The following is a 19,546-nucleotide window of genomic DNA, read 5'->3' on the forward strand; positions in this document are numbered from 1 at the left end:
AGGGGCAGTGTAAGGGGACAGAATATACAGTTTGTACAATATAAAAACCATTACGCCCACAAAGATGTGTGCGCCTGTTTGTGTGTGTGTTTGAACGAGATGGGTTGGTGGTAGTTGGACTTCTGTCCTATTTGCATTACATTGAGACAAAAGCGTACTGTAAGGCTACCATAACAGACTGTGTTTGGCGATAAGTTTAAGACCTTCATTCTCATGAAGCTCTCTACGGTTTGGATTTTATGAGTACTGTATACGTATGTAGTTTATTACTATACATTTTTGAAAATGCTGAAATATTACAGGCCAGAAACCTGCTCTGTAAGTACTGGAATACACTGTATAGCTTGATGTTTGTTGTCTAGGCTTAAAAATAAGCCATATTTTTACATTCTCTGTATTTAACTTTACATGGCAGGTATGTACATGTTATTCAAACAAATTGTTACAATGGGCTCTAATGCATTTTTGTCAGGATCTGTTATTAAAGTCGGCATGAAACAGAAGTTGCGCTTGTCTTTTCTTCCCTATTGTGACGTATATCCGAGTGAAACAACTTCTCAAACAAGAACAAATGTAGGGCGGGACTTGATTTTGTCCATTGGGAATTGATTGGATGGTTGTGGTTTGCTATTGGTCGATCTCATGTGAGTGACAGGTTGCCCCGCCCTCATGTAAACATATCATAAAAGAAGAGAAGTTTCTGTAAGAGGGAGGGGAAGTTATTAGAAGATAGTAAACACTGCAATATTTTATAAAACATTGCAGTTTTCTTTCAGCATGCTGTTTGTTTTTCCCCTCAGATGGAAAGGGATTCCTTTGATTTGCCATCACATGACGCCCTCTCAAAGATCCTCCTGGAGTATCTTCATCTCGTCAAAAATCCTAAAACTCAGACCAGGACAGAATCTCTACCACAGAAAAAGTCAAACTCTCGGCTCAACCGAACCTTTGATGTGCATTCACCTAAAAAAAGGTAAAACAGTACCCACATGATGGCTACTATAATTATAATACAGCTTCTAGCTTTGGTTTGAACCTATAATTTCCATTCACTTTTATTTGTTGCTGTAAATATTTCCTTTTCAGTCCATCACTACCTGATTTCAAAAAGTATCCTCATGCAAGTGAAGTCACTGACCATCAAACTAAAGTAAGTAATAAAACTGTAGATGCATATTCTGTATGCTCCTGCTAGAAGTTTCCCAGAAGTGTTGCCTTTCCTCAAAGAGACTTTCAAACTCATTCAGAACCAGACTTTGAGTTATTGGCATAAGGTGTAGTCCACTTTCCATCTTCGGCCAAAAGTATAATTCAGTTTTAACGGGAACGCTTAGAATACGCATACATCCGAACGCATAACCTTTCAAATTATACTCCATTTGATAGTGTAAGCGAACACCGGTGCTCGACGTGCGCACTGGAAAGTTTAAAGATAGAGTAGGCAATGTTTTTCATTTTTTGTTATACTGGTTGAAACTCTCTTCACATCCTGATAGCAATCAATAATAGAAGTGGTCTAAATATTAAAACATGTACATACACTCACCTAAAGGATTATTAGGAACACCATACTAATACTGTTTGACCCCCTTTCGCCTTCAGAACTGCCTTAATTCTACGTGGCATTGATTCAACAAGGTGCTGAAAGCATTCTTTAGAAATGTTGGCCCATATTGATAGGATAGCATCTTGCAGTTGATGGAGATTTGTGGGATGCACATCCAGGGCACGAAGCTCCCGTTCCACCACATCCCAAAGATGCTCTATTGGGTTGAGATCTGGTGACTGTGGGGGCCATTTTAGTACAGTGAACTCATTGTCATGTTCGAGAAACCAATTTGAAATAATTCGAGCTTTGTGACATGGTGCATTATCCTGCTGGAAGTAGCCATCAGAGGATGGGTACATGGTGGCCATAAAGGGATGGACATGGTCAGAAACAATGCTCAGGTAGGCCGTGGCATTTAAACGATGCCCAATTGGCACTAAGGGGCCTAAAGTGTGTCAAGAAAACATCCCCCACACCATTACACCACCACCACCAGCCTGCACAGTGGTAACAAGGCATGATGGATCCATGTTCTCATTCTGTTTACGCCAAATTCTGACTCTACCATCTGAATGTCTCAACAGAAATCGAGACTCATCAGACCAGGCAACATTTTTCCAGTCTTCAACTGTCCAATTTTGGTGAGCTCTTGCAAATTGTAGCCTCTTTTTCCTATTTGTAGTGGAGATGAGTGGTACCCGGTCGGGTCTTCTGCTGTTGTAGCCCATCTGCCTCAAGGTTGTGCGTGTGCGTGTTGTGGCTTCACAAATGCTTTGCTGCATACCTCGGTTGTAACGAGTGGTTATTTCAGTCAAAGTTGCTCTTCTATCAGCTTGAATCAGTCGGCCCATTCTCCTCTGACCTCTAGCATCAACAAGGCATTTTCACCCACAGGACTGCCGCATACTGGATGTTTTTCCCTTTTCACACCATTCTTTGTAAACCCTAGAAATGGTTGTGCGTGAAAATCCCAGTAACTGAGCAGATTGTGAAATACTCAGACCGACCCGTCTGGTACCAACAACCATGCCACGCTCAAAATTGCTTAAATCACCTTTCTTTCCCATTCTGACATTCAGTTTGGAGTTCAGGAGATTGTCTTGACCAGGACCACACCCCTAAATACATTGAAGCAACTGCCATGTGATTGGTTGATTAGATAATTGCATTAATGAGAAATTGAACAGGTGTTCCTAATAATCCTTTAGGTGAGTGTATATCCTCTGTTGAAGTCTCAGGACCAAAAAATATTCATCCAATCATTGCATTCGGTCCGAATGCATTGATAGGATGTCCTACCTGCCTGTCAACATATTAATTTCCATAAAACCACACGCCATGCTAAAAATGCATTTGTTGCTTGTTTTAGTTTAAACTAAAGTTGCGAGTGTCTCTTATCCGCCTCGCAAAAGTGCTTGTCAACGGGGGTCTATTGTAGTCTGCGTCTCCAGTAGTTTTGTTTCTTTTTTTTCAGCTGCAAAACAAAAGCCCAGTGCAGTGGGAATTGATTGAATGGTTGTGGTTTGCTATTGGTCGATCTCATGTGAGTGACAGGTTGCCCCGCCCTCGCGCCAGTAAACACAACACAATTTCATTCATACTACACACATCATACTATATAGAATGTTCTTTTTAACAGTCGGAAAGTAAGTTTCAAACCAAATGTAGTACTTACAGTATGCAACAAATCTGGCTGCGCGCCTACAGTACCTGCGTACTCTACTGACGACGCTATTTACGTCACGTATACTATACGTATACCCTAGCATATGCGTACAAATCAAAGTTTATTTTGGCTACGTAATTATTCTTCATGAATATTCACACCATGATTCGGGGAACTCAAATAAAAAACCCTCCAGACCATCTCAAGGTGACCCTTTGTCCACAGTGTTCACTCTACAGTATGAAGGTTTGATGAAATGGACAGTCTTCGCTTTTCTCATCATATCGGAATCATTGCAAAGCACCCTGCCGACAAAGAAAGAGAGCGAGAGCAGCACATATGTGCTTTTATAATGTGATTGTTTGAAGCAACAGTACAGACTGCGCAGGACCTCTGTCTGCGGCGTCTACGGGGACCAATCTCTCTCTCCATTCACTTTTTCATTGGGTTCAGATGATTCCCTCCGTCTCCTCCCCTCCGTGGGCCCCATCTCATCACCGATCATCATTCTCACCTTGCATGTGTGCCCTTTCAATTAAGCGCTCAATTTCTTTCAGACGACCCCAGGGAGCCACAAGCACGCTGGCCCAGATTGGAATCGCCTAATCGGTCCCTCTCCCACCCCTCCCGTTTCTGCGCACCGACCCCCGACGCAGACCCCCTTCCTGCACACAGTGACCCTGAGTGAAAAGCAGACGCCTCGGTGGCATGTTACATGACATGCGACATACGACTAACACAATGGCACAAAAGGATGCCTGGAAGTGCGGCACATCCCACACTGGCCCTGGTCTGCTGTCTATTTAGCACAACACAATGTCTCAAAAATGCTATTGTTCAGTTCTATTGAATGAACAAAGGTAAAGACATGTTGACAAATGTAGATGTGCCGACATAACTGCATAATAGTATTAGAATGACTTTGTTACACTTTGTTAATCCCATTTGTGTGAATACGCTTGTTAAAAGTACACTTTTTGAAAAGCACTTATTACAGAAATAATATATTTTAAAAGAATATACTTAAAGTCCCCCTGGAGTCAATATCCCTTAAAACTCATCTTTGATCACCAAAATGACAAATGTAAAAGTTTTTTCCTTGAAATTTTTTTCTTAATGCCTTAAAATAGCTTGAATGTAAGTCTACACCCTTGCCTCATTTAGTATACGCGGGTCTATGAATATGCAAATTAGCCCCGCCTCCACTCACTCACACCAGCGCAGAGATCCACTCGCTGACGGTCACACGTTGACCCGGGGTGCGTTTCCCCGAAAGCATCGTTAGCCAACTATGGTCGCAAGTTGGTCGCAAATCCCATTGAACTCTATTGACGGAACTTGCGAGCATAGTTGGCTAACGATGCTTTCGGGAAACGCACCCCTGATTGATTACAAGGTAGTTTGTGACGTCAGAAACACTAGCAATTTCAAACTGTGTTTTTAAGACTGTCTTTGGTTCACTGCAGTTTTAAAGAGAAAATACTCAGCAATGGTGTTGACTTATGAATTTGCACAAGGTTTGTCTTAAACCACATTAAAAACACCACACAGGCATATTAACAACATTAAAAGATTGATTTTCACCACAGGGGGACATTAAATGTGAACTGAATGTAATGTTTTAGACGCTTACATGCTAGTGCTTTTTTTGACCCACTTAAGTAGTAATTCTATAATTCTATTGCCTTTGAAATATGGTTAAAGTGTAGGCTACTGCAGAAGTACTGAAGCATTTGTGGTAAACTAAAATATAGCCTATACTTTAATGTCAGTCCTATTAAAACATGCATGAATTTAAATGTATAGTTTTTTTAATTTTAATTTGAAGTACACTAAAAGTGCACATTCAGTAGTTACTTTTTCACAAAAGTATGACTGTAACAGGCCTATTATTTTAGCTCTACCTAGCTTTTTTTTAGGGTATCTGCTAGCAACTAGTTGATGAAAGCGGCTGTTTAAACCCAACCACACTTTAAAAACGACACTATATCTGCCTTACCTTTAAAAATGGTAAATGATTCAAGGGAAGCATAAAAAGGAATGTTATTTGGGCAGATAGTCAGGCTCAGACGAGCGTCGACATTCACACAGACTGCTGAGAATCGTGTTTCTCTCAGCATCCCGACTGAACATGTGACTTTGATTCCACCTAGTGGCGGGAAACTGCATCTCCCCCTCCCAGACAGTTGAGCGTTGCATTAATGTCAAACGAATCATTTAAAAAAATAATTATGCTAATTACCTCCAGCTATGATGATCCTGTTATGAAGATACTCCTTACTAAAATATAAAGTCAGCTATGTATTGATATATAGTCTATGATTATTTAATTCTTTTTTCTATCTGATCCGCTAGCACAACTTTGCATCCCTATTGTATCTTGAGTATTGAAGCTTTCAAATAGAATATTGTCAAGATTAATTAACAATCATGCTCAACACACACACACACACACACACACACACACACACACACACACACACACACACACACAAATGGTAGTGCAATGGTATTCTTTGAAGCACCTTGGGGTAGCCTATATAAAACACTTTGGTTGGCCATATATCAAAGTACTATGGTATCACCATCTACTGGGACTGGTTTCTGCTCTTGCCATTTTCTTGCTGTATTATACTTTGAAATAATATCCTGAATGGAAATTGATGGTTCACATTTGCAATCTATATTTGCAGATCATTTTGTGTGTACAAATCCATTTTTATATCTCCTCTAGGAGTTGGAAAACTATCGTGCGGCTATGCATAAGATGGCGGATGACATCATCGGCCTGCGCTCTCAGTTGAGCGGACTGGAGTCTGAGAACGGTCGGCTCCGGCATGACCTCTCCCGCCATCAGGACCTGGGCCAAAGCCTGCTGGACGACACCGACGCGGACATCATGACCAAGACCGAGATTGCTGACCGGATCGGTAGAATTTCTCCCACTATAATCTCATTTTAAAAGCATAGGCCTATCATTAGTCAAGGTTAACCAGTCAAAAATGTTCTTCGGATAAAATCATCTCAGTTTTCTATCTCATAATATCATCCTGGCATAATTTATTACATTTTTAAATTTGAAAACTTGCCGCCACAATGTCAGAAAGTCAATAGCGCAAACTAATGCTAATGTACTAATGCTAATGTGTGATGATGTTAGCTAATGATTTGCAGTTATCATTCATGTCCGTAGTAGCTACAAACTATCACATTACACTCTGATTAGTATAACATTAAGTATTAGCAATAGTTGGCTTATAGCAAACACTATTAAGGTTAACACCATTAGCAAATGATTTGAAGTATCATTCATGTCTTTACCACACAACCCGATCTCAAGGCAATTCGTACGTATTTTACGAGGTGGCTAATTTGTACGACCTCACTGTGCGATTTTTGCTAAATCGTACGTATTTTACGTTATTTTTGCCCAATTCACATGAATTCGTACGAATGACCTACCCCTGACCCCGCCCCTAAACCTACCCTTCACTGGGGTTTAGCCAAATCTGACGAATTCGTACGAATTAGCCACCTCTTAAAATACGAATTGGTCGTGAGATAGCTTTGGACTGACTGCTCTGAAGATTGTTAGGCTACTTTTGGTAAATACCAGCAATAGTTAGCTTGCTTTTTCTTAGTGTTATATGGATGATTTTTAGCGCATGAGTTGAGGTATTACTTATGTTCGTAGCGCGAACTAAAAAATTACACTAATTTTAAGTAGTCAGCTTACTTATCAAACACCACTAAGCTGTTCTGACTGGTTTTTAGCTATCATTCCTGCCCATAGCAAAAATGAACAAATTATGCTCCGATATACCTTACGATAAGTTATTAGCAATAGTCGGCTTACTAACACCACTAAGGTGTTCTAAGGGGGTTTTACTGGCAAGTGATTTTAGGTATTATTCATGTCTGTAGCATGAACATACAAATTATGGTCTGATTAATTCTTAATAATTTTTAGTAATAGTTTGTTTGCTTAGAAAACACCACTAAGGTGTAATGAGTGAGTTTTAGCATGTATGCTTTGTATCATTCATGTCCGTAGTTCGCATAAACTTACAAATTATCTCCTTACTTAATGGTAAGTATTCTTGCTTAGCAAACAACACACTATGGTAGTCTGAATGGTTTTTAGCAGAAATGATCAACAGTTATAATTCAAAACTAGCATAATACTTAATGGTAGCATTAGCAATAGTTAGCTTGCTAGAGTTAGTTAACAGTGCTAATTAACATGGAGAGATGATGTTCATATGTACATGCAGAAAAAATTAAACAACATCAGACAAAAGTTTTGGGAAGCGACTCTTGGAGTATCACATTTCAGATGTTAAAAGTTGAGCCTGAAGTGATTTGCACAGGTTTCATGTCCTCTGAGCTGTGCTGAGGATTGATAAGACTTCTCATTTAGCTAAGGGAATCTGATAAGCACTTACTGGCTTATCTGCTGAAGGACAGTTTGTGTCCCTCACACACTCATATGCACACAAACACAAGGCTCCGCTTAAAGGACACGTCAAAGACCTTTGAGGCCTTCAAAGCAAATGCAGGCTTTAATTTCCTCTCTCTCTGGTGAATGCACTGCTTGGCTTTCAGGGGTTTCGTTTCTGGAATGTTTTCTCCAAAAATATCTCCACAGTGTCATGGTCACACCATTTGTTGATGTTTCTGCAATGCTCAGAAAACAGATTTTGTCTTAACCATAAATACTTCATATTAAATTATATATATTCAATTTAATAGAAACAGAAATATATATGTCCCCATCTACACTGTAAAAAATGTACTGGTAATTTTCTGCCAGGACATTATCCAGTAATTTTACAGAAATTTCCGTAAACCCTTAAACACAACCTAATGCAATGTTTAATTCAAAATACAGGTAAAACACCTGTTAAAAAAAAAAAAAAAAAAAAAAAAAATACGGAAAATTCCTTCATGATTAATTAGAAAAAAACAATGCATAATTCAATGTAATACAGTACACTATAAAAAAAGGCTGGGTTGTTTCAACCCAACTTTGGGTCAAATATGGACAAACCCAGCCGTTGGGTTACATTTTTAAATTGCATTTTTAATCCAACGTTTGGGGTTGTCCATATTTGACCCACAATTGCGTTAAAACAACATTTTTTAGTGTTCGTTCAATCAAGATTTTTAGACCACATTTCAGAAACCATTCATTCCGAAATCCAGATTATTCAAATGGATTCACATTGAAAAGCTGTTCTGTGAACAAACGCTTTTGAAACGCAACTGTACTCATACTCATATTTTGTACTACACTATAAAAATGCTGGGTTGTTTCAACCCAACTTTGGGTCAAATATGAACAAACCCAGCCGTTGGGTTACATAAATTGCATTTTTAATCCAACGTTTGGGTTTGTCCATATTTGACCCAAAGTTGGGTTGAAACAACCCAGCATTTTTTAGAGTGTACAATTCAATGTTTAATTCAATGTATACAGTACATTGTGCCCTATTTTTACGGACTTTTTTTAGTGTAACCGGGAAGTTTCTCCGAAGTTTAGCTAACGTTCTGGCAAGTTCTCTCAAAGTTATGAACAATCGTTCTTGAATGTTCGTCTAAAGCTCTCTGGTCTTTAATAACGTTCTTAAAACGTTAGCACAAAAACGTGATTTATACATCTTTCATAGAAACCTTTTCTAAAACATTTTAGTTTGAACGTTTTTTTTTTTATGTTACTTGTTTCAGAATGTTTTAAGAATATTCAAAAGTAATGTTTCCATAATGCTTGTAAAATTATTAAATGGAATGTTCCCTTAACGTTAGCATAACCAAGAAAAGTGTTCTTAAATGTTTGGCACATTCAGAGAACATTTAGAAATAACCGTTTCATAACTTAATGGGAACATTCACTAAACATTTTTAGAACATCTTGGGTTTGTAATTAAAAGAAAGATTAATTTTTGAAAATATTTTATACAGTAATGGTCTTTTTCATTGTCATTGTAACATGTTTGCTGGTTCATTAAGCACTCATTAATCTTCTACGGCACTTTCTGCAGCCTCTCTGAAGTTCAAGCTCTCCAGTGAAAGCAGCAAAGCCGCTGCCCAGAAGGACAGAATCCAACAGCTTCAAAACGAGCTCATCAGGGTGGGTTAATCAAGGCCGGTCTCCCTCAAATCATGTCAAGTTTTTAATAAAAGCTGCATCCGTGCTCAGAGACCGCGTGTTTCCTTTCTGAAGCTCAAGGGGTCCATTGACTGGCATGCATTTGTGATGTTTGCTGGCAGTTAGGGGATGCTGTATCAAATGCATTAATGGTTTCCTCCCAAGATCATTGATTGGATCAGGTCATTGAATTTGTCTCCAGACTGCATGGCATATTGCTTGTTGTATTTGATACAAAGCTAAAAATACAGAAGGCTGGCTGGAGCCTTAACAGACCCCTGGCAATTGAGTTAACCCACTGCATGGACTCATTGAGCCTGAGGTTTTAGCTCTTTATTTTGCTCATTGCAGAAGAACGACATTGAGAAAGAGTTTGTCCAGCTGCAAAGAGCACATCAACAGCAGCAGGCGGTGCTAAAAAGATATCAGGCCCGTGGCAGTAAGATAACTGTGCTGGAGGATACAGTTCGCCAACAGGAAAAGGTATTTAGCTCTTCTGTACATCAAAACGCTGTTTCTGTCATTTTTCGACCACCAAACAATCAAGCCATCATTTTACATTTATTCATTTAGCTGACGCTTTTATCCAAAGCGACTTACAATTGCTATATATGTCAGAGGTCGCACGCCTCTGGAGCAACTAGGGGTTAAGTGTCTTGCTCAGGGACACATTGTTGTCTCACAGTGGATTTGAACCCGGGTCTCTCACACCAAAGGCATGTGTCTTATCCACTGCGCCATCACCACCCGAACCTCCGCGGGGAGGTTCGGGAACCACCACCCGAACCGCGGAACCACCACCCGAACCTCCATCAAAACGCTCAGTTTGTTTGAGCATCCTGAGTTTAGGACAAAAGAAAAATTCACCCCAAAATTAAAATTCTGTCATCATTTCTCACTCATATGTCATTCTAATAGTGTTATTTTAGTAAATAACACTATTAGAAGCTCCTAAAAGGACATAAAGGTGCCGTGAAATGAAGACTCAAGTGGTTTAATCCAAGTCCTCTGAGGACATATGAACGGTGAAAAAATAATAATTGCTTCGTTTTTTTAGGTGCATTGACTGCATTCATGAAAAAAATCCCTCCACGTTCTTGGTTATGGTTGGTTGAACTATTTCTTTACATATCTAGCAAGGATCTGATGTGTAATGTGTTGTATTGTGTTTTAATTCACTGTGCAGGTCATTGAGAAGATGGAGAAAATATTGGATGCGAAACTGAAGGAAATAAACAAAGGATATTCAGAGAAGAAGAGAACAGCTGTGAAACAGAAAGGTGTGCCTTTACACCAGCTTTTAATGGTAACACACACACACACACACACAAAAAAAAAACATTTCAGTTATAATTTATTGGTCAGAGCCATGGCTTAGTGTTTGTGGTGCTCATGTTGGAAATTTGGGTTCGAGTCTGTCCTGCGTCATGCCCTAAAAACTGTCTCTCTCTGTCTCCATTATTTCAAGTCCTCTTACTACTCTCTTTATCAATAAAAAGTGTGAAAAGCTTTTCAGAAATTAATCGTGCCGTTGTATATAGATGAAGAGCAGCTCAAGAGTAGAGAGATCGAGTCTGTGCTGGCGGCAGAAAACTCTCGACTCCGAGCAGAGCTGGACAGGCAACGTAATCTACCCCCACCTATCATCATCCAGCCGCCTGTGCAGGTGAACCCCCAGCTTCCCCTCAAACTGCCATCCCAGACAGCAGACACAGAGATCCGGCCCACATCTGCCACGCGTTGAATCCACACGTACCAGATGTGGCCCGGATCTGGGCCGACACTATGTTGCTGTCTGGGGTTCTGCATGAATGCTTTATTGTGCACATTTTATTAATGGTTTTGATCTCAGTCCCATCAGCCTTTCTCAGACAGCGAGAAGCTGGACTTATTGACGCAGCTGGCGAGAGCTGAGGGTCGAATCCAGACACTGGAACAACAGGTTTGATCCTTTAATACTGTGAGAAGACATTTCACTTTCACACACAGTGTAAATTATTGGTTGGGGTGCAGTGGTTGGTGCGAGCGCTCTTTACACATTGAGCTGTTGTGCTTATGTGGGTGATTGAGGTTCGAGTCAGGCCAGTGACTTTTCCCATTTGTTCTTTCTTTCCCATATAATTTCCTATATCATATTGTTACCAAAGAAGCAAAGTTTACACACCCACACTGGAACAAGACACTTCAGTCAACACAAGAAATTGTAATAAATAATGTTTTTTTGAACACTGCAGTGTTTGTGTTTGTGATATTGGTCATTTGCGCAGCTGAAAGAGAACTCCAGACAATGGGGGAAAGAGAAACAAGACATGTTGACCAGACTCAGTGAATATGAACATGGATTCACTCGAACATCACCCATGATTCTTTTTGATCTGCCCGTGGTGAGTAAATAACTATGGAAGCTTGTTTCCGCCACTGAATAAAATAAATAAATAAATAATTGCGACTTTTTATCTCACAATTGCGAGATATGATGTCAGAGTTGTGAGAAATAAAGTCGCAATTGCGAGATATAGTCGCAATTCTGAGAAATAAAGTCGCAATTGCGAGAAAAAAAAGACAGAATTGACAATTCTGACTTTTTTTCTCACAATAGGCTTTATGCACAGCTTCACTACTTCCTGAACTTCAGCCAGCCCTTTGTTTCCTGTCTGTCATTATTGGACAAACTGATTAATCCAGGTGTGCCTGATTATTGTTACTGAGGCCAGGCACACCTGGATTAATCAGTTTGTCCAATAATGACAGACAGGAAACAAAGGGCTGGCTGAAGTTCAGGAAGTAGTGAAGCTGTGGCATAAAGCCAATTGCGAGTTTACATCTCGCAATTCTGACTTTATAACAAATAATTGCGAGCTTATATCTCGAAATGCTGACATCTTTTCTCAGAATTGTGAGATATAAACTCGCAATTGCGAGTTATCAGGCCAGTTCTAAGGAAAAAAAAGACGGACTTTTTTTCCCTCAGAATAGTTTATATCTCACATTTCCGACTTTATAACACGCAATTGCAACTTTATATCAATCAATTCTGACTTTATATCTCGCAATTCTGACTTTATAACACGCGATTGCGACTTTATTTCACGCAATTCTGACTTTACAACACGCAATTGCGACTTTATATCAATCAATTCTGACTTTATATCTCGCAATTCTGACTTTATAACCTGCAATTGCGACTTTATATCAATCAATTCTGACTTTATATCTCGCAATTCTGACTTTATAACACGCAATTAAGTTGTTTTGATTGATACTGTGAAGCAGCTTTGATACAATCTGTATTGTGAAAAGCGCTATATAAATATATTTGACTTGATTTGACTTGACAATTGCGACCTTATTTCACTCAATTCTGACTTTATATCTCGCAATTCTGAGAAATAAAGTCAGAATTGCGAGATGTAAACTCGCAATTGTGAGAAAAAACGTCTCGGTTACGTATGTAACCCTCGTTCCCTGAGTACAGGGAACGGAGACGTGTCGTCGGGGAGTTCCCTGACGAATTGGGATCACGCTAGGGAGACCAATTGCCTTCGAGTGAATTAAAACGAGCCAATGAAAATTGGCATGCAAGGTTTGCATTCCGCGACCCGCCTACCAACGCGGGTATAAAGGGCGGAAGTAAACATTGCGCAATGCTTTTCGCTGAGGAGCCGAACGGTGTCCAGTCCTCCGCGAAGGTACAGCAACATGGCGAAGGGACGACACGTCTCCGTTCCCTGTACTCAGGGAACGAGGGTTACATACGTAACCGAGACGTTCCCTTTCGTCCTGGGAACTCCAACGTGTCGTCGGGGAGTTCCCTGACGAATTGGGATCCCTAACAAAACGCCATGGTGCTGGCCCCTTCCAGCGCCCAGCTAAGCTACCCTAAGCAGTTTCACAAATTACGGGAGCAAGCAAGGGAGTCACACTGCTGTTCCGCAAGACCCACACAGTGGATTGGATAACACTGGGAAAGCGTGCCCAACCCGTAAAAGGGGGAAGGGAACGCTGCGGAAGCCAGATGCCTGAAGAAGGCCTGGAATACACATATGTACTAGCCCAGGGGGATAGTGAAACATATGGCAGTCCCTGAGGTAGTCCCCTCCAAGGGGAGTGGGAGCGTACTCAACAGGGACGACAGAACGAGTCTGTCAAGGGGAAGACACGGCTGGACTGCACGTGGCATAATGGGTCACCGAAGAGACCACTGGACATAACACCCAGTCTACACAACAACTCCCTTAGAGGTAGTAGACCTGGCGCCGGCGGTCCGCCACGCCTGGCACCGAAGGGGTGATGGAGGAACTCACGAGGCTAACCAACGTAGGGCGCCAACGGAGCGAAAGACGCACGTATCCGGCTGAGGCACGGAGTGGTGTAGCAAGCCGACACAACCTATTCCCTCGCACCACTGGCCGTAGAGAGTACTCGGGAGGAAACAGGTTCCACACGTAGGCTATAGAACCTAGCGAACGTGTTCGGTGTCGCCCAGCCCGCAGCTCTACAAATGTCTGTCAGCGAGGCGCCTTGAGCCAATGCCCAGGAGGCGGCAACACCTCTCGTAGAGTGAGCATGCAACCTGGGAGGACAAGGCTCACACGTAGCTTCATACGCTTGGGTGATAGCATCCACTAACCAGTGAGCTAACCTCTGCTTGGAGACGGCCTTCCCCTTCTGCTGGCCTCCGTAACAGACAAAGAGCTGATCTGAGGACCTGAAGCTTTGCGTTCTGTCAGTGTAAACCCGCAGGGCGCGGACTGGACAGAGAAAAGCTAGGGCTGGGTCTGCCTCCTCCTGGGACAGCGCTTGCAGGTTCACTACCTGATCCACGAAGGGAGTGGTAGGAACCTTGGGCACATATCCGGGCCGGGGTCTCAATATCACGCGAGAAAGGCCCGGCCCGAACTCTAGGCACGATTCGTCGACCGAAAAAGCCTGCAGATCCCCGACCCTCTTAAAAGAGGCCAATGCCAACAGGAGCGCTGTCTTAATGGACAGGATATTCAGCTCCACTGTCAGCAAGGGCTCCAAGAGGGTACAGAGCGCAAAACACGAGGTGGATTTAACCTCCTAGCACCCTTGAGGAATCTGATGATCAGGTCGTGCTTCCCCACGGACTTACCTTCTACTACATCGTGATGTGCGGCTATTGCGGCAACATACACTTTGAGGGTGGAGGGAGACAGCCTTCGCTCCAACCCATCTTGTAGGAAGGAAAGCACGACTCTGACCGGGCAAGTTCGGGGGTCCTCCTGGTGGGAGGAACACCACACGACGAATAGGTTCCACTTCAACGCATAGAGGCGCCTCGTAGAGGGGGCTCTAGCAGAAGTGATGGTGTTTACCACTGCCTGTGGTAGATCACCTAGAACCTCCGCGTCCCGTCCAGGGACCAGACATGGAGTTTCCAGAGGTCTGGACGCGGGTGCCACAGAGTGCCCCGTCTCTGAGAAAGAAGGTCCTTCCTCAGAGGAATCGGCCAAGGAGGGGCTGTCGTGAGGAGCATGAGTTCCGTGAACCAAGTCCTGGTGGGCCAATACGGCACCACTAACAGGACCTGCTCCTCGTCCTCCCTGACCTTGCACAGTGTCTGTGCAAGAAGGCTCACTGGGGGAAACGCATACTTGCGCAGGCCCAGGGGCCAGCTGTGAGCCAGGGCGCCCGTGCCGAGGGTCCCCTCGGACAGGGAGTAAAACCACTGGCAATGGGTCGTGTCCGGAGAGGCAAACAGGTCTACCTGTGCGACTCCGAAAACACTCCAGATCAGCTGAACCGCCTGGGGATGGAGTCGCCATTCTCCTGGCAGGGGAGGCAACCGTGAAAGCTCGTCTGCCACACGGTTGAGCTCCACTGGAACATGAGTGGCGCGAAGCGACCTCAGATGCTTCTGACTCCATAGGAGGAGGTGGGAGGCGAGTCGCGACATGCGACGGGAGCATAGACCACCTTGTCGGTTGGTGTACGCAACGGTCGCAGTGCTGTTTGACGGACCAGTACGTGCTTGTCTTTGAGAAGCCCCTTGAGGCGGCACAAAGCCAAGCGTACTGCTTGCAACTCTAGGCAGTTGATATGCCAATGCAGCTGGGGCCCCATCCACAGACCCGAGACTGCATGCCCTTTGTACGTGGCCCCCCACCCCATGGCAGAGGCATCTGTGAAAACCACAGCATGCCTGGAAACCTGGACTAGGGGCACTCCGGCCCGTAGAAATGCAGGATTCGACCACGGGGAGAAGGTTTGGCGACAGTGCAGGGTTAATTTCACCCGGAACGTGCCGCTCTGCCACGCCCACCTCGGGACTCGATCGTGAAGCCAGTGCTGGAGCGGTCTCATATGTAACAGGCCGAGCATCATTACTGCGGCTGCCATGTGCCCCAGGAGCCTCTGAAATTGTTTCAGTGGAACCGCTGTCCTGCCTCGAAAAGACCTGAGGCAGGTGAGCACTGACTGGACGCGCTCCTCCGTGAGGCGCGCAGTCTGGGCGACCGAGTCCAACTCCATACCGAGATAAGAGATCCTCTGCATGAGGCAGAGTTTGCTCTTGTCCCAGTTGACCTGAAGCCCCAACCGGCTGAGGTGCCGTAGCACCATGTCCCTGTGATCGCACAACACATCTCGCGAGAGCCAGAATGAGCCAGTCGTCGAGATAGTTGAGAATGCGAACGCCTTGTTCTCTCATGGGAACAATGGCCGCCTCCGCGACTTTCGTGAAGACGCGGGGCGACAGGGCCAGCCCGAAGGGTAGGACTTTGTACTGATACGCTCGACCCTCGAAAGCAAACCGTAGAAATGGTCTGTGTCGAGGAAGAATCGAGACGTGAAAGTACGCGTCCTTCAGGTCGATCGCTGCAAACCAATCCTGGGGACGGATGCATTCGAAAATGCGCTTCTGCATGAGCATTTTGAACGGGAGTTTGTGCAGGGCCCGATTCAAAACTCGCAGGTCCAGGATTGGTCGTAACCCACCGCCTTTCTTGGGTACAATGAAGTAGGGGCTGTAAAACCCGGACCTCATCTCGGCAGGAGGGACCGGCTCGATCTCGCCTTCGCCAGCAGGACATCGATCTCTTTCCGCAGGACAGGGGCATCCACTGACCGCACACGGGTGAAGTGGATGCCCCTGAACCTGGGAGGCCGGCGTGCAAACTGAATTGCATAGCCGAACCGAATGGTGCGGACGAGCAATCGGGACAGACCCGGAAGCGCTAGCCAGGCTTCTAGGTACCGACCCAATAAGCCCACCCGAACCACCGGCGTACCCGCGGAGGGGCAGCGAGGTGGAAGACCGGGACCTGGCTCCAGTGGCAATGTAGCCACTGGAAGCGGGGTCTGGGCGGTCCACCGTGGGGCAGACGGCAGAGAGAACTCGTAGGCTTTCTGCTGCGGGCTGCCCTGTGGCGAAGGGAGGGGGAGAGACGAAGAACGAGGCCCTGACTCCTCGTGTCCTGGTCTCTGCGCCTCCGGGCCCAGCTGCAGACCGGAGTGACGCAGCCGAGGCTGCGTCACTGCTATCTGCAAGCTGGGGAGAGGGGAACGGGAGTGGTGCAGCTCGGGGGCGGCACACACTGCCATTCTGACCCTCTCGGACGAAGGAAACTGGTCTTATTATACTGCCAGTCTCGACCGTGAGGGGAAACGAGGAACGAGGCCCGGGGGCATCGAGTCCTGGTTTCCCCTCACCCAGCGAGAGACGAGAGTGACAAGGCCGCAGCCCTCACTGCCATCTGAGCGCTGGGGCCCGTGAACGACTCAGAGGAAGTGGACTGCTCATGGGTACCGCTGATTACAGGATAACCAGCGGCGGAACAGAAACGAAATTCTCCACCCGGCCCTCCCCCGGGGGAAGGAGTGGTGATGACACGCACTCCCAAAGAGCAGAACGTCACATACTCTGGGTCGCTCCTCTCAGGGTTGTTTTCCTTCCCTTTGCTGGGGGAAAACAAACTCCGAGCGGGCTGACTTTGAGGTGCTTCTGGACCACAGTGTGGACATCGTCTAACCGAGGGCCAGCGCTGTGACTAATCACGGTCAGTCACTAAGCACAGCTCAACCCCGAGTTAGAACTACGCACGTGCAGTGGTAGTGAGAGAGGAAAAACTTCTGCAGATTTAGGCATGTTTGGCTTGCCATATTGGCACCAAAAAGCTTCCATACTGCCAAAATTCTTCACACACATCCAGGCGCTTTAGAACAGCCCAGGAAAGTGTGGCCGTTAAGTCTGAATCTTCAGCATGAGAACACACCATTATAGTAGGAACTCAGCATCATTTTCAGAGTATAACCGCCCTCTCTCCGATGTAGCGATCGACATCTGTCCTCCCTGGGGCTCCGAATGAAATGCCTGGTCCCTCATGAGAAGGACCAGAAACCCATTCGAAAGCCTCGATGGCACACGGCACGCTGAGCTGCTCCAACCTTTACGAAAAAGGGGAGGCGAACAACGTGCCGACGTGGTCATGCACTCCTAAGAGAACATGAACCACCCACGAACGCAGTCTCAACACACTGATTAGGCATGTGAAACCGTGATCGTGGCCGTCAACCAGGCATGCAAGATAGTGAACGTGGCCATCGCTTCGATGACACACGGCACGCTGGACGCTCAAGCCCTCAGGCAGGCGAACAACGTGCCGACGTGGTCATGCTCTCATAAGAAAGCATAAACCACCCACGAACACAATCTCAGCATGTTTGCGATGCGCTAGAGGAGTGAGTGGTTCGTGCTCACTGAAACCCTCAGATCACCAATGTTATTCGCCAAAGTAGCCCTCCTCTGGTGCACCAGAAGAGAACTGGATCGGGAAATAAGCAAAGGGACTCACCTCATAGAGGCACGCGAGTCTTGATCTTGACCACGCATCTTGAGCGCCGAATGACGCGCGCTGGGTTGCCGTGACAACCAGCGCTGTCAGCCGGCGCTCGACGGCACACGGCACGCTGAGCTGCTCCAACCTTTACGAGAAAGGGGAGGCGAACAACGTGCCGACGTGATCATGCACTCCTAAGAGAACACGAACCACCCACGAACATAATCTCACACACTGATTAGGCATGTGAAACAATGAACGTGGCCGTCAAATAAGGACAGGAAACGATCGCATCCAGAAACACACAAGTGAAACGTCATCCTGAAAAGGACGCGATCTTCACTCGTGTTGCTCTTTCAGGAAGAAAGTACTCTCTCTATCGTGCTGAAGCACACAGGGACCCAACGCGGCAACACAGCGGGGAAACTGCAAGCCCGCTGTGCGCACTCAACCGTTTACCAGCTGTGAAAACAGCTTTTTGAATTAACAGCATATAGACGCAGCCGGCAGACAGGAAACCGCGCGGTCGCTGAAACGCCATCTCACCAACACAGAGAGATCCCCTCCCGAAACAGCAGACTCGTAGTTGTAAGAAAGATACATTTCTTAAAGCTCACTCACTCAGAGAGGACACAATCGGACGGCTCCGAAGCTAAAAGCATTGCGCAATGTTTACTTCCGCCCTTTATACCCGCGTTGGTAGGCGGGTCGCGGAATGCAAACCTTGCATGCCAATTTTCATTGGCTCGTTTTAATTCACTCGAAGGCAATTGGTCTCCCTAGCGTGATCCCAATTCGTCAGGGAACTCCCCGACGACACGTTGGAGTTCCCAGGACGAAAGGGAACTCAGAATTGTGAGATAAAAAGTCGCAATTACCTTTTTTATTTTTCATTCTGTGGCGGAAACAAGCTTCCATAAATAACTGCTATGTATTTAAACTTATGATTATTATTATTATATTTGTTTGACCCGTGGAAATGTATATACTATATCAATGGTATCGTCTATTGAGTCGTCCTTTTTTATTTCCTAACAGAAAAGTCTGAGTGATTCTGTATTAGGACATTCTCGATACAGGCAACTGGAACCTCTGAAGTGATCACGTCAAATCAATGTTAGTATTTTGCAAAATATTTTTTGGGGAAAAAAGTGTATTTTTAATATAAAAAACATCATAACATTTTTATGTGCCAATTTTCATTTATTCAGATTAATTCAAAGCGTCTCATTTGTAAACAAAATGATTTATGCACGAAATCCAGCATAAACTCCGCATCCATATTTTTAAACTCTCAAGACAGTTGTTATAGCCTATATATGTTAAACATTTAATTTTGGATGTGTTCATTGTGATATGGCGGACGGACGATGAGTTTTGTG

At 44.7% G+C, this 19,546-nt stretch overlaps 1 protein-coding gene across 1 annotated transcript; it reads left to right on the forward strand.

The window, feature by feature from the left end:
• Window positions 1–761: 761 nt before the first annotated feature.
• ccdc33 (coiled-coil domain containing 33) lies at window positions 762–19,399 on the forward strand. The gene is made up of 10 exons (XM_056265032.1): window positions 762–973; window positions 1,087–1,150; window positions 5,950–6,145; window positions 9,257–9,345; window positions 9,715–9,846; window positions 10,550–10,643; window positions 10,905–11,029; window positions 11,216–11,305; window positions 11,631–11,747; window positions 19,203–19,399. Exons 1-10 carry the CDS (start codon window positions 801–803, stop codon window positions 19,263–19,265), a joined length of 1,143 nt encoding a protein of 380 aa, XP_056121007.1. The 5' UTR covers window positions 762–800; the 3' UTR covers window positions 19,266–19,399.
• The last annotated feature ends 147 nt before the right edge of the window (window positions 19,400–19,546 follow it).

Source organism: Rhinichthys klamathensis, unplaced genomic scaffold (genome assembly GCF_029890125.1).
Source record: "Rhinichthys klamathensis goyatoka isolate OS25496 unplaced genomic scaffold, OSU_Roscu_1.1 h1tg000228l_1, whole genome shotgun sequence".
In the NCBI taxonomy this organism is placed as follows: Eukaryota; Metazoa; Chordata; class Actinopteri; order Cypriniformes; family Leuciscidae; genus Rhinichthys; species Rhinichthys klamathensis.